The 15,530-nt window shown below is 38.6% G+C and overlaps 1 protein-coding gene across 1 annotated transcript; it reads left to right on the top strand.

Annotated features, from left to right (window-relative positions):
* Positions 1–1,380: 1,380 nt before the first annotated feature.
* LOC146329491 (B-cell receptor CD22-like) lies at positions 1,381–12,803 on the top strand. The gene is made up of 13 exons (XM_084714433.1): positions 1,381–1,420; positions 1,510–1,591; positions 2,686–3,030; positions 3,232–3,459; positions 5,532–5,882; positions 6,061–6,288; positions 8,279–8,548; positions 9,099–9,365; positions 9,555–9,815; positions 10,921–11,002; positions 11,104–11,164; positions 11,570–11,742; positions 11,860–12,803. The coding sequence occupies exons 2-13, from the start codon at positions 1,522–1,524 to the stop codon at positions 11,924–11,926; spliced, it is 2,403 nt and encodes an 800-aa protein (XP_084570559.1). The 5' UTR covers positions 1,381–1,420; positions 1,510–1,521; the 3' UTR covers positions 11,927–12,803.
* Positions 12,804–15,530: the final 2,727 nt, after the last annotated feature.

A 15,530-nucleotide genomic window follows, 5' to 3' on the forward strand; every position in this document is an offset into this window, starting at 1 on the left:
AAAGTTTTTTTGAAGAGTTTGTTGTAACATGATGTCACCAGTGTGAACTATTGACACTCCCTGAACTGAGTCTGGATCTCTAATGCTGAAGGAATTTAATGTGCAGAGTTTACAAGTTAAAATGTAAAAAAGAAATACAAATAATATTTTCGTTAATGAATTTTGGAAATAAAGTCAATTTAAATTTGTTGTAACAATCAGTGATGGATGTTAAAATGTTGTTTTTTCCCTGCCCTCTAGTGGGGAAGTTTAAGTGTTGCACATGCAGGCTTCATCTGAGGCTCCCGCCACTGCCTGCTTTAAAGGGTCAGTTCACACAAATTACAGACATATTTCCTTTCATACCTTCAGTAGTATCTGACCATGCAGATGGTTTTTATTTTATTTTTCTGAATACTCTGAAGTTATTCAAATGTTAGACACCTCATTTCCTGTACTTTTATCCTAATTTAAATGTAGAACATCCACCTGAACTACATACGCAAAGTAAAGTCATTAAAACTACTTTTTTCAGGGCGCCCCTATAGCTCAGTTGGTAGAGCATGAGCTCCATGTACTGAGATCAGTTCTCTGCAGCAGCTGCTGGTTTGATTCCTGCCTGCAGCCCATTTGCTGCATGTCATCTCCTCTCTACCACCTTTCCTGTCATATCTTCAGCTGTCAATATCAGAATGAAGGCAAAAGCCCAAAAAATGATCTCAAATAATCTGTGTTCATGCCAGATCTGACCAGTCCTCTTCATTATGTGTGTCACATGTTACACTAACAGACAAGGGAGTTTCTCACACCTCAGTGTTCTGCATTTCTCTGCAAACAGCAGCGATCTGACCACAGAGTGAACAGAGAGGAAACAAACCAACATGTCGTCCTCTCTTATAATTAATACTCTGCTTTTCATCCTGTTCATTAAAATGTCCTCATGGTTCACAGGTTTAATGCATTCCTGTTCCTTCATTACACCTGCAGACTGTGTGACATCCTGCCTTAGTGCACATAGAGATTAACTGTAGAGAGCATGTGTCAGTATTAACAATCAAAAGAAGTGATTGGTGTTAGATGTGCAGTGGTACAGAGTCAGAATGATGAAGTTACAAAATTGTTTGAAAATGATTTACACCTTCATATCTGCATTATCAATGTTTAGTAATTCACTTTTTCACATCTCTCGCGTGTCACTTTTTGCATGTTTTGTGTCAGTGGGATGTCTCTCTTTTTGACTTTACAGTTTGTGAAACAGTGAAACTTCATGATGTTGTGGGTGTTCACAACACCACCATTTTTTTCACCATTTTGCACATCATTTATGTTAATACTCTAAAGAGGAAGGAAATTAGACAACCTCTTTTAATAGCCTGACATCTGCATTCTGCTCACTGACCACGGAAGAAAGACATCTGTAAAGACGTCGTCCTTCTTCAGTGTAAGTAGAATTGTTTATTGATGTGACTGATACTGTTTACCTCCTGTGTACATTATTTTATCTGCTGACATGTTTTATTGTCTCTGAAGCCTCACAGAGAGATGAGAGGAGCAGCTATGAGTTTAAGTGCAGCAGCGAGTGGATTTGTTGTCTTCCTTCTCTCTGTGTCAGGTACTGTATATCTACAGTTACATTCATTGCATCAAAAGAGGAGAATCTGGTAAAATGCACAACTTATAAAAATAGGCTGAAGGTCACAGGTAGAAATAAGTGGATCAAAGTAGATCTTGTGTTGTGTTGGCCAACATCTTTTGTCGTTGTCTTTCGCATGAAGTATCTGTGAGTTAAACTTTTATTTGCTCTAAAGTGAGAATCTTGTGGGTTTTATTCAGAACTGTTCCCTCCTCACCCTGTGAAAACCTGCTGCTCTGTTTAATCTGTTCTAAAGGTTGGAGAAGCACCGACTTGTGTGTCTGACGATTAGTTTCTATCTGCAGTTACTTTTATCACAGTGATGTTTTTTGGGGGGATGTTGGTCTCACAGTGAAGTCAACACATACCAACTGAACTGTTGTCACTCATCTGCACAAAACGCTGCTAGTTCCTCTATTGTCTGACCTCAGTGCGATGTTTCCATGCGTAACAGATGTTTTTTTTCTCTCATGTATATATCATAGCAGTTTGACACACCCCAGTGTTCTGCATTTATTTTTAGTTTTCACGTTTATCTCAACACCAACCTGACCACAGAGTGAACAGAAAGGAAACTAACCAATAAAAGCACAGACTCTAATAATTTATATTTATTCTGGTCAGTATACTGATTAAAATCTCACAGGTCCAACTTGTTCCTGTTCACTGCACCTTAAAGGGAAAGTTCATCTTTTTCATGTGGATATCCAGTCAGTGTTGATGGTGACTGTAGTCAATGAATTAACAAATTGCTGAATTGACTGAGAAAGCAGAGTTCTCCTGATTGCAGGCTGCCTGCATGTACCAGGATGGATTACATTCTGATACCAACACACATGTTGCTGTGTATCACCACCGTAGCCTATTAAATTTGTTTTAGGACTTCAGACATATAAAGATTGATTAGATTGATGCATGATTAAGATTTTTTAAAGATAATAATTGGTCTGATAATTGAGGATTTTGAGTCTTGACCAGGTTACCTTTACCCCAACTCATGTTAATCTTTGTCTTATTTGCTGATTGTTAATTGAAGTCATTAATTTTCATTGTGACTCTGATATGTGTTACAGTGGTACAGGGTCAGAATGACTGGAGAGTGACTTACAGTTCTACTGAGATCTGTGCTGTTAAAGGATCAACAGTGAACATCAGCTGCTCCTACACATACCCATCTGGAGTAAAGACAGTTGAGAGTAAATTCTGGTTCACAAAAGTCAGCAGTGGTGTTCATGTGGATCTGGAAACAGACCCAGAGTATTCAGGTCGTGTGCAGTATATCTTTAGTAACAACATCTGCACTCTGAGAATCACAGACCTGAGAGAGAGAGACTCAGCTGAGTACAAGTTCAGATTCACAACAAACCAAGAAGGTGGAAGTTATACTGGTTCACCTGGAGTCACTTTGTCTGTCACAGGTAACATTTCGTCTGAAGATTTATCCATTTAATTAATTAATTTAAGTGTTCAAGTTCAACATCTTGTTAGTTTCTTTCTCTCTGTGTGTGTGTGTGTGTGTGTGTGTGTGTGTGTGTGTGTGTGTGTAGGTGTTGACAGTTCAGTCTAAAATTTAAAGTTTTAAGTCTAAAAAAACTTCTGTTCTTTTTTCACATGTTCAGATCTACAGGTGCAGGTGAGCAGATTAGGGGTCTTCACGGATAAGTCTTATATCTGGGCAGAGCTGAAGTGTCACAGCAGTTGTCGTCTTCCTGGTCATCCAAAGTACATCTGGTACAAGAATGGACAGAACAGACAAACCTCTGCCTCTTATTCAGGCAACTTTTATCCTGGACACAACTTTTCCTGTGCTGTAGAAGGACATGAGAACTCCCGCTCTCCTGCAGTGTGTGAGTTTATTTACTGTTTTCCTCTGAAACACCATCTTAACATTTTGAACTGTGGCCTAATTGTCTGTAACTCTGATATTTGGTGACTCATTTTGCAGAAATTGATGAAAATGAAATTTCTCATTCTCTCCCTCCACGACAAAACTTAATTGTAACATAACAACTCACACTGAAAATTTAGCAAAGTAAGATATGCCATCAGGTATTTAGAATTTTAAAGTTCTTCAGATCTCAAAAAACATGCTAATCATGATAGAAATGATGTAATATTTTCTTTTCTCCTTAATTGGCACTTTTTGAAGTGTATTTTGAAACGCTCCATATATACATGTATATACACACTCACCAGCCACTTTATTAGGAACACCTCACTGCATTAATTCTTTGTGGCATAGCTTCAACAAGGTGCTGGAAACTTTCCTCAGAGATTTTGGTTCATATTGACATGATAGCATCACACAGTTGCTGCAGATTTGTCAGCTGCACATCCATGATGTGAATCTCTCGTTCCACCACATCTCAAAGTTGCTCTATTGGATTGAGATCTGGTGACTGTGGAGATGATTTGAGCTTTGTGACATGGTGTGTTTTCCTGCTGGAAGTAGCCATCAGAAGATGGGTACACTGTGGTCATAAAGGGATGGACATGGTCAGCAACTATACTCAGGGAGGCTGTAGTGTTTAAATGACACTCAGTTGGTACTAAGGGGCCCAACGTGTGCCAAGATAATATTCCCCACACCATTACACCACCAGCAGCCTGAACTGTTAATAGAAGGCAGGATGAATCCATGCTTTCATGTTGTTTACGCCAAATTCTGACTCTAAACCCTAACCCCATCTGAATGTGGCAGCAGAAATCAAGACTCATCAGACCAGGCAACGTTTTTCCAATCTTCTATTGTCCAATTTTGGTGAGCCAGTGTGAATTGTAGCCTCAGTTTCCTGTTCTTAGCTGACAGGCGTGTCACTCGGTGTGGTCTTCTGCTGTTGTAGCCCATCTGCTTCAAGGTTTGACATGTTGTGCGTTCAGAGATGCTGTTGATACTGTTGCCTTCATTTTGAACTAGTCTGACCATTCTCCTCTGACCTCTGGCATCAGCAAGGAATTTCTGCCCAGAGAACTGCCACTCGCTGGATATTTTCTCTTTTTTCAAAGTATTCTCTGTAAACCCTAGAAATGTTGTGTGTGAAAATCCCAGTAGATCAGCAGTTTCTGAAATACTCAGACCAGCCTGTCTGACACCAACATCTATGCCATGTTCAAAGTCACTTAAATCACCTTTCTTCCCCATTCTGATGCTCAGTGTGATGCCATTTAATTGGTTGATTAGATATTTTTGTTAACAAGCAGTTGAACAGGTGAACCTACAGGAATGGCCAGTGAGTGTATATTTTTGCCTTTGTGACGACTCTAATTGATATTAGTAAGATCATGTATTGTGATATTTCTCCTCTTATCCTGGTGAGTAAACTGCATTAAAGCTCACAGGTCCAACACATTCCTGTTCACTTCACTGCACCTTCAGACTGGATGATGTCCTGTCTCAGTGCACAGAGAGATGAACTGTAGAAAACATGTGGACATCTTCCACTCTTCCTTTGCACTGACTGTGTATAACTGAGCAAACACTCAACACACAAATAATCAACCATTATTAAAACAGAGAAGTTAACGTGAAAGAAAGTAATGATACAGAACAATTCTGAGTACAGTGCTCTGCTGCTCTATCTCAGAATTGTGTAAATGTGTGTAAAAATGTTTTTAATTATTTGTCTGTTTTTCTTGATATTTTTTAGAATGAATGGACCAAAGCAGAAACACACAATAGTAACACGTATTCCTGTGACTCGGCTATATTAAAATATGATAAACATCTGGTTAAATTTTCTATGATCCATTTCACTTCTAGTTAGATTGATGTCTAATTCAAAACTTATTGTGACAATAATAGGTCTGATAATTGATTTTGAAGCTTGTCCAGGTTACCTTTTCCACTTTGTCTTATTAACTAACTGTTAACTGAAGTTATTAATGTTGATTGTGACTCCTGATGTGCTCTGTGTTACAGTTGTATATAAACAGAAGGGCTGGAGAGTGACTTACAGCTCTACTGAGATCTGTGCCTTTAAAGGATCAACAGTGAACATCAGCTGCTCCTACACATACCCATCCAGGATAAATCGCAATGATACCAAAGTTGCAACAACAGTTTGGTTTAAAGGTGATAAACTTGTGGATCTGGAAACAGACCCAGAGTATTCAGGTCGTGTGCAGTATATCTGTGGTAACAACAACAGCTGCACTCTGAGAATCACAGACCTGAGAGAGAGAGACTCAGCTGAGTACAAGTTCAGATTCATAACAAACCAAGAAGGTGGAAATCATACTGGTTCACCTGGAGTCACTTTGTCTGTCACAGGTAACATTTAGTCTGAAGATTTATTAATCAATTTAATCAATTTAGGTGGTCAACATTTTGTGACTTTCATGTGTGTGTGTGTGTGTGTGTGTGTGTGTGTGTGTGTGTGTGTGTGTGTGTGTGTGTGTTTACAGTTCAATCCAAAATGAAAATGTCTGTTCTTTATTCACATATTCAGATCTACAGGTGCAGGTGAGCAGATTAGTGGACCATGTGTCTTATATCTGGGCAGAGCTGAAGTGTCACAGCAGTTGTCGTCTTCCTGCTCATCCAAACTACATCTGGTACAAGAATGGACAGAACATTCAGGGACAAACATCTGATTCTTATTCAGACAACTTTTATCCTGGATACAACTATTCCTGTGCTGTAGAAGGACATGAGACCTTCTCCTCTCCTGCAGTGTGTGAGTTTACTTACAGTTTTCCTCTGAAACACCATCTGGTTCAGCCTTTAACTATTTGATCTGTACCTTAATTGCATGTAAATCTGGTATTGGTGATACATTTTGCAGAAATTGATGAAAATGAAATTTCTCCCTTCACTGCAAAATTCAGCTGCAAAATAACAGCTCACATTGGAAATTTAGCCAAACAAGACCTGACATCAAATCTGTAGAGTTTTGTGTAAATTCTTTGGATATCAAACAACGTGTGCTCAAACAACTTGAATATATGGAATGAAACTTGAATATATGGAATGAAATCTGATGTCATCCTACTGGCGCCACCTTGTGTTTTCACCCAGATAGCACACATAAGTCTTGCTGACGTCGGCCTCAGATCATGCGTCGGCATTCTACTCCTGACGTCTGTAAATGCATCGGAGAAGCATCGGCCCATAGCAGGGACGTGGTTTGCCAGAGGGCGGGTTTATGCATGCCATTTCAAAGTCGGCGATAGGTCGGCTGTGGATCGATACATTGCACGTTATCCAATGGACACTTTTTTTTGGTAATTAATTAATAGTAATTAACACATTAAAGTCCCACCCCTAATAATTATCTATTATTCTTTGTCTTTACTGCAAAATTAAGCTGTAAAATAATGTATATGTAATCATTTTCAAATGAAAATATATTATTTAATTCAATAATTAAATAAAATTTCATTTTTAGATTGTATATTATTTCACCATTTTAGATTTATATATTTTATGTATAATATCTGTAAGTATTGTTGTTATAATTAATATTGCCAGTAATAAATATGATGACATAATGAAAATACACAAGAACAGTCTAAAAATAATCAACATAATATTACATGATAATCTATAAATCTACATAATAATAATTTGTTTAGGAATGACTCCATACATCATGTAAACTAAACAAAGTTTTGTAATGGTATCAGTAGTTGTTTTGTTTTTGTTTCATTCAATATTTTGTTTCAGTCATGTAAAATCTTTTACAGTAGCAGCAAAAGGTATCCAAGGTGTTTACATTAACAGACTAACAACCAGACAAATGATGTCTGCATTGGAAACATTTTTTGTCAAGGGCAGTTCCCTTGAGACATTCTCTGAACAGGGAGCAGGGACGACTGTTTGTGTTCACTGTGGAACAGAACAGAACACAGCCAAGACCACTTTGGTCTGTTCCTGAGATACATCAACATTGATGCCTCAATGGTCCGGTCAAGACTGGTCTGTGAACAAATACATGTAAACAGGGGGTCTGCATGTTTGTGGAATAAAAAAAAAGAAAAAAGAAAAGATATTTTGCAACCAATTTCAATCAGTCATGTTAAATTCAAGAGTTTATGATCTACATGGAGTTGGAAAAAAAATGTTTTTCTCCTAACATATATAATAAACAACTTATATAAAAACAATAGCTTGATAAATATAATTGATTTTAGATTACTATGTCAGTCAGGTTTTCAATTTGATTTTGAAAGAGGCCATTTTTGTTAACCTGGAACGGCCATCTCTCAACAGAGGAGGAGGCACAATTTATCTGCCACTTACAATGCAGTCTTAAGATCAGTCCCCAGGCAGGTGGATACCCACCTGAAACCATGTGACCCTAACAAGTCACATGATAGCAGAGTCCTTAACGACTCTCATTCACACCTCCCCCCAGGTGAAACTCACGAGTCACACAATGGAGGGGTGGGCACATGAGTCACATGCCCCCCTAGGTGCTAATGACCCCATTAGGTTTAAAACCTGAACTCCCAAACCAGTCAGGCAGAACTGAAGAAGCCTCTTGGATAAGAGGCGAAACGTCTTCAAGAACTCTATCAAGTACAGTTGCCTACTACAAACTTTGATACGAATTTTGAAGTAAAAGGAACCAGTTTGGTATTTCAGAAATGTGACTTACGTGGATCCTGACTGTCTCCACAAAAACAAAACTTAAACTTTAAATGTGTTCATGTTTTCATCTCCAGGTGCACCGAGTGTTCCCTCTGTGTCAGTGAGTCCCTCTGGTGAGATAGTGGAGGGCAGTTCAGTGACTCTGACCTGTAACAGTGATGCTAACCCAGCAGCTAATTATACCTGGTACAAGAGGAATGGAAATTCAGACCGTCATCCTCTTGGTAAAGAATCACAGCTTGTCTTCAGCTCCATCCAGTCCTCTAAATCTGGAGAATATTACTGTGAAGCTGTGAACAGCCTAGGAAAGAGCACATCTGATGACATTTCTGTTGATGTGAAATGTGAGTAAAGAAAAAAAAAAGCTTCATGCAACCATTGACATCTCTCAACATTTATTACCTAGTAAGCTGGTTTGCTGATAATACACTTTCTTCAGCTCTGCCTGCTTCACATTCTCAGTCTGCTGCATTAGTTCACTGAGCAGCTGCAGTAGATGATGAAAAGATAGTTACATTTACGATAGCCTCCAGGATCTGCAGGAATGTTCAGGAGATTTAAGCCATCAGTAATCCAGAGACGCACCTCTAAAATTTCATGCTGTTACAGTCTCTTAGGTTTTTAATATTCGTGTTTGTCCCTTAGTGACCACCTAGCATCTGTCTGGATGACATGGATGAGCTCTCTACTTAGTTAACCTGCAAACACTCCACACTCTGTGTGTTTACTATCTACGAAATTGTAACCCTTTCTTCAGTGCATCTTGGGTACCTCAGACATACATTATGACTAATATTTGATTATCACATTCTGTCTGTTATTCACATATTCAGCTCCACTGGAAAAACTCACCTGCATCTTGAGGTTAAAACATGTTTGTGTTTCCTCTTCCAGATGCTCCAAAGCTTCCCTCTGTGTCAGTGAGCCCCCCTGGTGAGATAGTGGAGGACAGTTCAGTGATTCTGAACTGTAGCAGTGATGCTAACCCAGCAGCTACATATACCTGGTACAAGAGGAATGGAAATCCAGACCGTCATCCTCTTGGTAAAGAACCACATCTTGTCTTCAGCTCCATCCAGTCCTCTGAATCAGGAGAGTATAATTGCACAGCTGCGAACAAGCTGGGGAGGACATCTGAATATATTAAGATTAATGTGAAATGTGAGTGAAACCATTTATATACAAAGAATCATACAGCTGACTACTTTCTTTCTTCAGCTCTGCTTTCTGCCTGTCACAAGACTGCCTCTTAAGTTTCAGATGCTTCTGATTCCACACAAATATTGTTCATTTCAACACAATATGTTACACCAAAAACATCTATATTGTCATTTATTTGATCTTGTGAAGATGCTCCAAAGCTTCCCTCTGTGTCAGTGAGTCCCTCTGCTGAGATAGTGGAGGGCAGTTCAGTGACTCTGACCTGTAGCAGTGATGCTAACCCAGCAGCTAATTACACCTGGTACAAGGAGAATGAAGACTCACCAAAAGCATCAGGACAGAACTTCACCATCACTTACAGCAGAGCAGAACACAGTGGGAAATATTACTGTGAAGCCCAGAACAGAATAGGACATCACCACTCCACCTTACATCAGATTGTTTCAGCAGGTAAGTGTTTGCATTCAGCTGAGGTTATAAAACATCATGTGATATGTGTAATACGTGTCCGTTTCTATCAAATCTTCTTTTGTGTTTTCTCACTGTCAGGTGGTAAAAAAAATGGGAGAGTACACAATGAAAAATTACTTCTTATCAATGTTTCTTATACTCAACAAATTAGGCATTTATCAGTTTATATCAGTACAGTTTAGGCAGGAAATTGTTGACCTCAGCTGGGGACATTGTTAAAAGGGTGAAGAAGCATTTTGAGGACCTTCTTAACCTGATAGTGGCGTCCTCTGGATAGGTGGCAGAAAGAAGGAGTGACTGTTCAGTTATCTGGGAGTCGGTTTCTGCTTCTCTATGAATACAAAGCAGTTTAAGATTGAAACTCAAGAAGCAGAGATGAATATTAGATCAAGGAAAAAATAGTCCAGATGAAGTCATAATAAAGGGCTCAAGTCAATTTAATTATCTTGTTTATATGTGTTGTGTCAGCCTGTGAGAGGTTCAAAAATATTATGTTCCCTGATGTTTCTGTGAGGGTTCCTGCTTCAGTTTGGGGTACAGTCATCACTGCTTAAGAGCCTTTCAACCCCTTTGCACTCAGACTGAAAGTTGTGTCTGTATTGTTGGGCTCATGTCAAAAACATCCAGTGTTGCTGTTGGCTTCTGTCTTGTTATCTTTGCTGTTCATATAGAGCCCAGGTCTGGAAAGTACCCATTTAATAGGATAGCAGAGTGACAAAGCAACCTCTAAATATCGAGCCACTGCAAAGAAAGCTGAGATGTTTGTGGGAACCAGGAGTATATATATATATATGTATATATATACATATATATGTATATATATATATATATATATATATATATATATATATATATATATATATATATATATATATATATATATATATATATATATATATATATATATATATATATATATATATATATATATGTATATATATATATATATGTGTGTGTGTGTGTGTGTGTGTGTGTGTGTATGGACAGGTTTTTACTTGTTATATTGATCTATGGAACCAATCAGTTCAAACATGCTGTAACATCTTAATTAACTGTTTGTTTTCTTTTCATCACCATTTCTCAGGAGCAGGGAAACTAGCAGCTGTGGTAACAATCCTTGGTGTTCTCCTGGTTATCATATCTCTCTCTGTGCTCCTGTGGATCAGGTGAGCAGTTCTGATTTAACTGAATCAGTGAATGTTAAATCATTAAAAAATCAGAACTAAAACACTGAATCATTTATGTTTTAATTAATTCTCCTAACTAGAAAAAAGAGAGCTACTGATGAATCATCTGATGCTGAAGAGAGACCAGACAACAGGGCGCAGGTGAGAATAGTACGTATGTAATTCTAGAAGAAAAGAAAACCCATCCTAGTTTCTGCTCAGTCATACTGCTGAGTCACTCACTGTTTGAGTGCTTCTAGAAAACTCATCTGAGTTTGCAGCCTTCATGTTGCTCTTTTGACTTCCTTTTTCACAGAAATTCATTTCCATCACACTCTTTGTGATTCTCCTTTTATCCTGGTTGTGACTAAATTCCTTGTGTAAGACAAAGTTTTCCTACTGTTTGTCCTTTCCTTGTATGTTCCAGCTCTTTCCTGTCGTACAACAGCATGTTGGTGAAATGAACATTTGTTCCATTAGTTGCTTTTGCCTTTTCCATCCAACTGAAAGATCTACTCCTATTAAATGTGCAGCTGAGGGTAATTTTCTCCATGTCTACCTGATCAGAGACAGCCAGAGGAGCAGGATGATGTTCAGTATGCCAGCATCCACTTCTCCAAGAACCAGACAGATCCTCTCTACTCCAACATCAGAGCAGCTCAGCCATTCAGACACATGGAGCAACAAGAAGTCTGCGAGTACGCTGCTGTCAAATTCAACAGGGCCAGTACTGCCCCGAGGTGAGCAGCTCTCCACACAGGAACATTAAAAGGACATAACTTTGAAATTCTTTCATTGCTTTTGTATTTCACCCTCAGGATATTATATGATTTAATGCTGTACCTTTTTCCCCTCAGAACCAGAGGTCAGGAAACTGGAGAGGATTCATCTACATTGTACAGCACAGTCAACAAAACCCAATGAGCACAACAGGCACTGCATTTACAGTCTGATATTTCCGTGCTTGTAAAATTTGTTTTTAAGCGGGTAACTAACAGAGGTGTGGACACATTTGATAACTTAAGACTTGACAAAATCAAAAAAGACTCAGCTTGGACTTTAACTCCAGTGACTCCTGACTTCACTTGGACTTGTTCCTTTTGACCAAAGATTAATACATATCTTATTAAAAAAGTGTGAATCCATAAATCAATTAATTTCCCTTTGTTTCCTGAATCAACTAATATTAACACCATTTAATCTCATGAAGTCGACACTTAATTCCCCCTATCCAAATTGTTTGGGCCTATCCAACATCATCCAATCAAGTTGCAGGAGAGAATCATGAAGAACTAATGATACATTACTGATCTCCAGTTGGAGAAAATTAATCCAAAGATATATTTTTTATGTACAAAAAACAATGAGATGCTCAACAAAAAATAAATTGCAGTATGCAAATTGTGCAGGTTGTATATCTGCATGTGTATGTATAGACAGAGATGCTACAACTTCCAACTTCGTTCAACATTTTAAGTTGCACAAAGAACTGCATGTCAAAGCTCTGTCGTTAAAATAGCATTACATTTGGTTTAAGACTAGAGATGGGCTTTAAGGAGCAGTACTAAACTGGTATTGGTTCCTGATTAGTCAGTACTGAAGTATTGATAAGCTCCTGGAAACGGTGCTGCTATCAGTATTTATGTAACTTTAATTCTTTCTTAAGGCCACATTCAGACAGAATCAGGGGTTGCAGCAATGAGCCATGTGGTTGTTCAGGGGTGTGGGGATGTTTTTTTGTACTGAGAACAAATTTGCTCTGAAACAATGAGAAAGTAACATTTTATTTGTCTGATTCAATTGAATTGAACTCAATTCAATCTCCCCATTCAGCGTATACTCTGCATGCTGTATGCTCTCTCTATGCTCCTCTCCCTCTCAAACACATCAACACAAACAAAACAAAGTTCCCTGTGTGGCTGTTTTGCAGCACAACTGGGAGTGCTGCAAGTGTGCATGTGAGTGTGCAGTCAAGATGAAAGACAGAGAGAGACAGAGTGAACGTAGCAGTGATGTGCACTGTGTCTGTACAGTTTAGGTTCCTTGTTCCCCCATCTGGAATGCTGCTAGAGCGCTTCAACACAGGCTCACTTAAGGTGGGCTGACATTTAAGGTGGACTAGGCCTTAAAATGTTATTCTCATTTTAGTGACAAGCTGCTACTCCTTTACTCAGGAGATTTTTTGCATCAAATTATGGAAAGTGGTATCAATAACAGTATCAAAAAGTATCAGTATTGATAAGTAGTATCTGTATTGAAAAAATCCTAATGATACCCATCCCTAATAAAGACCAGTGATAATTATAACAGTGCATTATGACTTGTTTAGGACTCAAAACCCAAAGTTTGGAACATGACATCTTGACTTGGAACTTGACTGCAAAGACTTGAGACTTACTCTGGACTTGGTCCCACTCACTGATTTTTTTGTAAAATGTATTTCTTAGGATAGGCAATTATGAACTATGGATGCACCGATTGACCAGCAATCAGAACCAGGTGGTTTTCAATGTGACCAGCCCTGACTTGTAGCTGGCTGGTATATATGGGTGTCATATATATGATTCTGTACCAGTCAAATTCACTCACATGTCCACACGATGGCCAGCGACACAGGCTGCCGCTGGTCACAGCCACAGATTCCAAGAACAGAACAAAGAGAAGACAGACAGTCTCCAAGGGGGCGGAGCAGCTGACAGTGTCACTGACCAACAGTAAACTTACTAGCTCATCAGGCTAATGTTAGCCAGCAGCAGACTACTGTTCACAGACTGACAGTTTAATTCTCACTGTCTGTTTTGGCTAAAGAATAAACATCATCTTAATTTTTTTACTCTGCATGAGTCAGAATATGTAAAGCATTACATGCATGTAAATATAACATTCTACTTGCTTTTATGGCCACCTGAAATGTGAAACTTCAACTTTTATCTCTAAATATTTAAATCTGTCTCCCACTACTCTCTCTCCTCCCAGAAGCACCGGTGCACAAACTAAAGCATAACTGAAGTAGGTGTTAGTGCAACAAGGGATGTGATACCTCTCAGACGTTGGAAATATTTTTAGAGCTATAATACTTTGCAAATGACTCTTTGGCCAAAAATCTTTCGGTTTGTGAATGTGGCCTCAGTTTTAGTTCAGGAGTAGTTAAAGTGAAATCCCACATCTATGTGTGATGAGAGTCGCAGCCCATCACTTTGGCTTGAGAGTTGAACCGCAAAATAAACCAAAATAGAGACACTGGAGACAAAGTAAGAAGCTGTGCTGATAACTCAGCGAGAGAAAAGTGAGGCTGTGGCTGCTCTACTGTGTCTGTCGGTAAGTGAGGAAGTGAATGAGAGAAATGAAACCACAGCTGAAAAGTCTCTCGCAACAGTTTCAGTCCTGCTCCCATCACAGCAAACGCACTTAACCCAGACCGCAGTGTGTTGTGTTGGACTTCAACTATGACTCAAATCATTGCTGTCAGTCTCTTGCAGACACTTTGTAAGACATGTCACCTGTCGTAAAACATGAAGGAATCTTTAGGAATGTTTATGACTGTTGTCATTAAGAGTCATTCAGTCAGTTATGTCATTTTTAATACAAACTTGCCATTGTTTAAGATATCTTTGTTATGACAAATTGACATTCACAAGACAACAGAACCAGCGGCCATTGCTATATCAATAATTTGACAGTGTAATAGAACTTAATGACATCTTTATGGCAAATCCAGATTTACCACTGTAGTTGAGGTCAAGGAATTATTCAGGACACAATTATAACAGTCTTATAATTTCCAATGCCAAGCCCTACTACATATGACAGTTAATGTTATGTTTAACTCATAAAGCCAACTAATTTCTTAAAGTGTCATAATTAGGCCTGCAATAGCATGTTTATAACAGGGTATTTTGTCTTTGTTAATGTCAAACAAACTCCCACCCCTTTTGAAACGTTGGTCATATGTTAGGCTTGTCTATATTGAAAGAAAACTATTTTGAAGACGTTGCTGGGGAAACTGTAGCTGATGTTAGCAAAACACTTGCTAACTAGCTAGCTAATGTACATCATTCGAAATTCCATACTAAAATGCTATTTAGTCCGCTAAAAAGGTATGTGATATTTTCTAGTATGTCCGAAAGCTTAGTATGAAACCAGTGGTGCAATCCATAGTAATCCCACAATACAATGCAGTGGTGATGACAACAACGACAATATAACAGCCAAAAGCAGACAGTGATCTAGGCAGCTCAATTACATTTAGTTTTAAATGTAAAAAACTAAGGTTTCCCTCTGATAGGCATAATATCTTTTTTTTTTTTAAATAGTTAACCGGCATGGGTTTCCATGGTTATGTGTCTCCAACTGGCAAGGAAACTCTTAGGAAGTGTCATTATATGTGCTGAGCAGTGCCTCCAAAAAGATATATAAGCTATAAGTTGCCCCAGGTTCTGCTGGGTGCCATGTTTGCTCTATTGTTACTGGAGAATACAGCAAACAAAGGCCGGACTTAAGAAGTGTCAGTTGACAGAATGACAACAGT

The sequence above is a fragment of the Lutjanus erythropterus genome, chromosome 3, assembly GCF_056507025.1.
Source record: "Lutjanus erythropterus isolate fLutEry1 chromosome 3, fLutEry1.hap2, whole genome shotgun sequence".
Lineage (NCBI taxonomy): Eukaryota > Metazoa > Chordata > Actinopteri > Lutjaniformes > Lutjanidae > Lutjanus > Lutjanus erythropterus.

What these genes read in the sequence shown, in the direction of transcription:
- LOC146329491 (XM_084714433.1), top strand. Translation starts at nt 1,522, where the DNA reads ATGAGAGGAGCAGCTATGAGTTTAAGTGCAGCAGCGAGTGGATTTGTT. An exon ending in AGTCACTTTGTCTGTCACAG is followed by an intron (nt 3,031 to 3,231) that starts GTAACATTTCGT and finishes TCACATGTTCAG; the next exon opens with ATCTACAGGTGCAGGTGAGC. An exon ending in CTCCCGCTCTCCTGCAGTGT is followed by an intron (nt 3,460 to 5,531) that starts GTGAGTTTATTT and finishes TCTGTGTTACAG; the next exon opens with TTGTATATAAACAGAAGGGC.